General features: G+C 41.7%; 1 protein-coding gene across 4 annotated transcripts in view; it reads right to left on the bottom strand.

Moving 5' to 3' along the window:
* The window catches only part of PAX3 (paired box 3), a 98,214-nt gene that overhangs the window by 17,109 nt on the left and 73,604 nt on the right, over positions 1-7,501 (bottom strand). For all 4 annotated transcript variants that reach the window (XM_007464339.1, XM_007464340.1, XM_007464338.1 and 1 more), the window contains exons 6-7: positions 3,250-3,415; positions 2,156-2,370 (exon numbers count right to left, since the gene is read on the bottom strand). In XM_007464339.1, the coding sequence (XP_007464401.1) occupies positions 2,156-2,370; positions 3,250-3,415 (381 nt within the window). The remainder of the gene's footprint in view (positions 1-2,155; positions 2,371-3,249; positions 3,416-7,501) is intronic.

Raw genomic sequence — 7,501 nt, 5'->3', positions numbered from 1 at the left:
AGAAATGGTAAATGTTAAAGGCTATAGAAATCTGAGTTTTAATTCCCAACTCTCCTAATGTCCCTATTCCATCTTTTTGTAAATATGTCTGGCAAGATATTGATTCACTCAGCCTTTTTTCCTCCAACTTTGCCTAAGGAAATAAGGAGGAGTTTCATATTATTCGTTTCTTTTCTAACTTACTGGAGATGCTACAAGAACTAAGACAACATGGGTTCCTAGTGGTGGGTTGAGGAGGAAATATATGGTAGAAATGCAAAATGTCCTGGATATTTGCAATTTAATAAGTGAGGAGTTAACATAATGCGTAAGAGCATAGTAAAGAAATACAGGAGAAGTTGCCCGCGGAATTTTCCATGGCTTGATATTGGAATGATTCCCACTCTACCACCAACTCTGGAATCATAGCCAGGCTTCTTGAAATCAAGGATTAACAGTTTCAAGGTCAAGTGCCAGTACCGCCACTTCTATAACACAGTATAATAAACTTACACTTCCTATAACATACAAGAGCAGACATCTATAATACAAGAAACTAGGAGTTTCATTTAGAGAATACAGGTTCGTGTCATTATTTTTATTATGCTCGAACACTAAGAAATGCCAAAAGAATCCTGGGTCTCACCTTACAGAAGTGGTTCGAGTTGAAGTTTACTTTTATGCAAACTTTCAACTAAATCATGTTCATAAAAAGCTCTTCTGTGGCCCCCAAATGACTTAGAAAACTGCAGAGGTAACTACTTCTGATGTTACTTCTAAACCAAAATCACATTCACAGAGGCCAGCACTTGGAAATTAAATGTATTAAAGTCCTGTAGGAAGCACGTCCATTGTTTTCATGTTGTTATTTTTCAGCTGAGGCTTAAAGCCACCTCATTTCTTATCCCAGGATGTGCTATAGGAATCTATGAAACTTAATTACATTCACTGTTACAAAAAAGGATTTATGAACTTTTGCCTTTAGGCAGAAATGTTTATTTCATTGCCTTTGCTATTCATTCTTTTCAACTCCAACGGCTTTGAACTTTTCAGCTGCTCGGAGTTATCACCGTTGTGCAGAGCCCAGGAACTCCACTCCCAAGACGCAGACCACAAGTTGAAGAAAACAGAAGAAGGCGAAGATATATGAGTCGTTATTTTGGCCACCCTTTGTGCCATTAAAATCTCATTTTCTGCCTATTAGAATGCCCTCTTGGTGTTTAGGCAGCAGTGATAGTCAGTGATTAGTGTGTAATTGAGTATAATTGTCTTTTCACTTTTCATTTGTGTCATTCTGAGCTTCTCTCTGTTTTTCTAACCACCAAGAGGAAAAAGGGGGTTAAGAAAAGATAAAGCTGTTAAAACTCTCACTCTCAGCCCTGAAGAGATTCTCGATTGCAATTATAGATTGCAACCCCTTCGTGACATTTCTCCAAATTCAGCGGGCAGCTCTCCTCGCCACCTGGGCCAAGCGCTCTCTAATAAAATCAAGTGATCTGTATTTAAACAACTGCTAATAATGTCAACCTCAGACAGATGCCACATGTAGGAAATTTAACCAACCCTCTGACATGCAATTATCAAGGCAATTTATTAATATAATCTCTCAAGAAAAGCTCATAGTTCAATGCAAATTAGAAAAACAATTACAACATTCAAATATCTATATTTTCCCAAAGAGCAGTAATTCTCCTAATTTGTGCGTTTATAACTCATTTATCCTAGAGTTCTGTAGTCATCAGCTGGGTCTCGCTCCACACAACTTGTTAACCTCCTCTCCAAATATTGTATAAAAGCTTTGGTGTTTTCTTATTAAGTGTTTTTGCTCACAACCCTATCAGCTGACCAAATACCATTAAAAAAAGAAATGTGTGTGAACCTCTTACCCCAAACCCTGAACAAGGAGTGCAGAAGATGAATGCCTTGACAACTAAGTACAACATAAAATCTCTGTGATTACATTAAAAGTCACTTGGATTTTAAGTCTAAGCTACAACTTTTGATAGAGCCCGTAGGAAGGGTGGAGAGAAAGGAAACTAGAAAACTGAAATCATGTGGCTTGTATAAAGAATACATTATGGTTTAAATTTGGCAATTCATTATATGACTGCCTCGGGGAATTGACTATTTGGTTCTGGTATACAGCAAATCGTCTGTCTGGAAACACGGGACTGACCTGAGGTGAAAGGCCGTTGCCAATGGCGGGGTTCATGGGGTTGGATGGCCCGGACGGAGGCACAAAGCTGTCTGTATAGCTGGAAAATCCATGCCTGGTGCTGGAGAGGCAGTAGGCAGAGCTGCTGTCCGGGGTGGAAGGAATAGTGCTTTGGTGTACAGTGCTTGGAGGGAGCGGCTGAGGTCTGTGGACCGTGCTGCTGGGATCCGACACGGCTGCAAGTAAGAAGGTCATCAGCCATAAATCTCCTTTGGAGGCCAGCAGAGAAAGTTCAGTACAAAAGTTCACAGTCACCAAGCCATCAGCAGCATATCCTGGTCAGCCACATGTAAATTTCAAACTGTCCTTCTTGACACTCGGGTCTAGAACCACTCATAACAAATACAGCCACATCTCTGCACATACGTGCAAGTACATAATTTATCTATATACCTTCAACACACACTCACCCAGAACAGAAATTCAGAAATCACATCAACAGTGCGAACAAACCTATTTTGGTAGTGAATGTTATTAATCAACGTGAGGATTAACCCATGTAAGAATTGCAAGTCTCAAGTTTCTTATCAAATATACTTCCAAAGCACCTGAACATTGGTGTGATAGTATAGTTTCGAATGCCTGCAATGCTATCTTTCATAATGCAAACTAATTCAGTTTTTATCATTTATCCCATTCACCTCTATGCACTAAGACAGAGGGACTTTTTATCAAAGCTTCCCTTCCCTCTATTCCTACTGCAGTTAGGAGCCATCACAGAACTTCAGTTAATGGCAGACTGGAGTATAAATGTAAAGTTTTAACAAATGAAAAGCAAATTGCATGCTTATTTAGGGATGCTGTTTTGTTTTATTTTAAAACACTGAAACAGTATTATGTTACAACACAATTTATCTAGAGAGATTCAGACAGGTCACAGGACAAACTATGTTTCTGAAATGTGACAGGTATCAGTACTTTCAGGACAACCTGATGTAATGTAATGAACATACAAACAGCCACAAGGACACTGCAGAAGATTTCACTGCATAAATTAAGCAGCAAGGAACAAGACTGGGAGTTACATCTTAACCCCCGACTCCATTCCTCCATACCTTGTGGAATAGCTGTGGGCTGGTAAGAGGTCTCGGACAGCTGGTATGTTGGCAGAGTCGGCATGGCCGTGGGAGGGAATCCCCCCGGAATGAGATGGTTGAAAGCCATCAGTTGATTGGCCCCAGCCTGCTTCCTCCATCTTGCACGGCGGTTGCTAAACCAGACCTATGGATTTAATTTAAAATTTGAGGATTTCACTGATGAAATAATAGTACAGTCTTAATGAATTTTTCATGCTAAAACAGATTAAAGGCCCCTTACTGACAGGGCAAATAGACACAAGAGCCCTCCACCTTCTGGGTTGTATTGTCAGGGAAGAAAGGAGAGTTAGATGTCAGGGGTCAGTAGAGGGACTTCGAGGGCCTTCCATGGTCCTGCAGAGCCCCCACGAGCCTGGGGGGTGACCATGGGAAGGGATGGCTAAGCAGGGATGGGAACAACGGGAATTCCCTGCCATCACCGTAAGCACCCTCCCACCTTCATGTACCACAGCATAACAGGGAGGATCCAGGAGTCTGTTTGGCCCCCGCGTGACACGTGTCCTAATTTGGTCTTACCTATCACACTAACCCTTGTTTTTTATAGTCTTATCAATGTGTTTGTATTTCTATGGACATTATGTGCACAATTCCTGGAAAGTCATAAATTAACCAGAAGGATAAATGGAGCTATTTTACCATCCCTTCCAAAGTGTGAGACATTGTGCTGGTCTTCATGGAAATAGATGCTGAAGAGGTAGGTATTTCAAGAAATGAAAGCATTTTATCTATGAAGCTCTTTTAAATACTGGGTTTATTTATTATTTCTTTCAACAGCAGCTATAAGCACCTATCTTTTCAACAGAGGGCTAAAGGGGTGGATAAGGTAGGATCCCTGCGCTCAAGTAGCTTACTGTCTCCTCCTCTAGGAACTCACAGAGTAATCAAGGTCACCAAAATAACTGCTCACAGGAGGTAGAAACTCCATGTTTGAAAATGCAGAGAAATTAGGAGAAGTTTAGAGTGGAGACAAAGTTTCAACTCCTTTTAAAGCTTGGGTATGATTTCGAAAAGTGGTCACTGCCAGCTGGAAGAGATACAAGAGACCAGTATGTCTAAGAAAAGCTGAGACTTGATTTCCTTATAGAACAAAGTTAACAATTATACAACTTAAATGTAAATTTCAAGTCACAATTTCTTTCTTTTTTTTTTTTTTTGGCGGTATGCGGGCCTCTCACTGCTGTGGCCTCTCCCACTGCGGAGCACAGGCTCCAGACACGCAGGCTCAGCGGCCATGGCTCACGGGCCCAGCCGCTCCGGGGCATGTGGGATCTTCCCGGACCGGGGCATGAACCCGCGTCCCCTGCATCCGCAGGCGAACTTTCAACCACTGCGCCACCAGGGAAGCCCTAAAATTTTTATAAGAGTGGAGAGAGGAATGTCTCCCTTCTGTAGCAAGAAAGCCCAGTTTAACAGATACTTTGCCAAGGTATCTGCTTAAACTTTTGCCAATCACCCAAGCATTTATCCGGAAAAGAGTCTGGTCATCTCTAACCATGATGCAAGACAGTTGTAAGGAAAGCTATTTGAACTTCCTCAGAACACTAACATTTAATACTCCTTAAGTTTCCAACAGGAAAAGAAGGAAAGTCAATATTTTCCCATGTTGATACATAATTGAATTAGAGTTTTTTTTTTAAGACTTTTTTTTTTTTTTTTTTTGTGGTATGCAGGCCTCTCACTGCTATGGCCTCTCCCGTTGCGGAGCACAGGCTCCGGACGCGCAGGCTCAGCGGCCATGGCTCACGGGCCCAGCCGCTCCGCGGCATGTGGGATCTTCCCCGGACTCTCAACCACTGTGCCACCAGGGAAGCCCCTAGAGTTTTACTTAACTTAGTAAATTGCCACCTGGGATAATAGAACCATTGACAGTACTCAATTTCAGGTTTGCATCAATTGTGTTTTCTTCTAAGCGTCTGTTACCAGGACTCCCAAAGGCCTCAGGGTAAGAAAACTGTTTTCTATATATACTAACAAACGTAAGGTAGATAGCCAGTGGGAAGCAGCCGCATGGCACAGGGAAACCGGCTCGGTTCTTTGTGGCTGTCTGGAGGGGTGGGATAGGGAGGGTGGGAGGGAGGGAGACAAAGAGGGAAGAGATATGGGAACATATATATATGTATAACTGACTCACTCTGTTATAAAGCAGAAACTAACACACCATTGTAAAGCAATTATACCCCAATAAAGATGTTTAAAAAAAAAAAGAAAAAAAAAGAAAACTGTTTTCAGGGAAGTGCTTGGAACAAGCTGGTTAGCCTGAGGAGGCTGGGGGTAAGAAATTAGGGGTGTTTCCATGCCTGAATGCACTGTCCTATACCACCGCACTGTGTCATATTTTATAGTATAAAACCTCCAGACTAATGAGGCACACCTGGCTCTGGTGATAGGTCGGTTTTGTTTTGTTTTGTTTTTCCTCCCCACACTTATCTAGACCAACCCATGTGCAGTGCATCTCCAGCTTTATGTACGAGGCTGGGAGGAGACTTGAATTTCCAAAGGTTCTGATGCGACTTCACTCATTCAGACTTACTGTCTTCAAATCTACTGGTGAGATCCCTTACGAAAAACTCAGAAGCTTGCCACTTCTGACATTATCAGAGCATGTTGCCAATCTCTCTGTGCCAACGTCCTGCTGTGACTTTTAGATAAGTAAACCAAATTTGATTTATCCAGTGGGTGGGCTCTGCCTGGTTATTCGATCAGTCTTAACCTACTTTTGATTTACATTCATGCTAACGCCTCCATAATCCAATTTTTTAAATCAAAAATGTCTTTGCTCAGATGATAAATTAGAAGAAACATCATAACTACAAATCCCTTCAAAACATTAAATCCAAAAGGCTAGGGGTATAAAATTTTGGGGGGTTATTTCCATTTTTCCAAAATGATACAAGTAAATATTGATGACATGGAATAAACCTACCAGGAGTTGGATAAAACTTCTTACAGTTACAATACAGCATATATTATAACTACAATATAAGATGAAAAGAAATAGTTGGGAAGCAAATCTTTACTGAAAAACAAACCTTCAACAGGAGGTTTAAGAGTTTCCCAAAGGAAGGAATTTAAATGTTGTTTAAATTTAGGCTAAATAAATCCAGAGGGCTATTCCTGAGGGAAGCAGAGCTTACTGAAGACTGAGCTGCTTGTCTCTGGCCATTTAACTAGATTTTTCTTTTTTTTCTTTTCTTTTTTTTTTTAACGGTACGCAGGCCTCTCACTGTTGTGGCCTCTCCCGCTGCGGAGCACAGGCTCCGGATGCGCAGGCTCAGCGGCCACGGTTCACGGGCCCAGCCGCTCCGCGGCATGTGGGATCTTCCCGGAACAGGGCACGAACCCATGTCCCCTGCATCGGCAGGCGGACTCTCAACCACTGTGCCACCAGGGAAGCCCTTAACCAGATTTTTCTATCATCTTGCCCCTGCCAGCCTCTGCATCTCCTGGAACCAGCTGAAACTGCCAAAAGAAGCACTAAAGGAAAAATATACTGAAGTTGCAAAATGGGAAATGGCCCTCGCCTTCTTTATGCTTTGAAACTCATAAACATCTATTTTTAATAGGAAAAAAAAATGCCCTTGAAATCACCTTCATGTTAAGTACCCAAACTGGCTATGCATAGTGATCCTGGGGTACTGTTATTAGCCCATCTTTGAAAGACATTCCCTTGCCCTCAGAAGTCCTACCCAACTCTTCCAATATTGTCTAATTCCTAACAGCCAATCAAGGAATAATCTACTGAATGGCACGTGTAAGTGCAGAATACTGAATAAGTTCATCTAAAATGGGTGGAAGGCATCTATGATGCAGTTGTTACTATCACGAGAAACTTTGTTTTGAAAAGAGTAGCAATTGCAACAGAGACAAACTGGCCTTTGATGTTCTAGAGGAGAATATGAGTGTTCCACCAATTTCTTAGCCAGAAGGGCAGAAAGAACAAGTTTTACTAAGCCATCTACCTATTAAATGTCATTCTACGATCTCTAATTCAATGTGATTTCAGTCTCCCCACGCAGCATTACCTGGCCTTACACATCACACTTAGCATGGTAAGAAAGTGGGGCGGGAGACATACATTGGTGGATAACTACTACCAGGCATGGTTAATTGCTTACAATTGCCTGTATAATATCACACTACATCAGAACCTTCCCTCGCACCAAGTTTTTATTTCATTTGATGAACTGCAGCCTGGTTCATTTTCATCTGC

The sequence above is a fragment of the Lipotes vexillifer genome, unplaced genomic scaffold (genome assembly GCF_000442215.2).
Source record: "Lipotes vexillifer unplaced genomic scaffold, Lipotes_vexillifer_v1.1 scaffold782, whole genome shotgun sequence".
Classification (NCBI taxonomy): Eukaryota; Metazoa; Chordata; class Mammalia; order Artiodactyla; family Lipotidae; genus Lipotes; species Lipotes vexillifer.
This window is presented reverse-complemented; position numbering and strand designations above follow the sequence as displayed.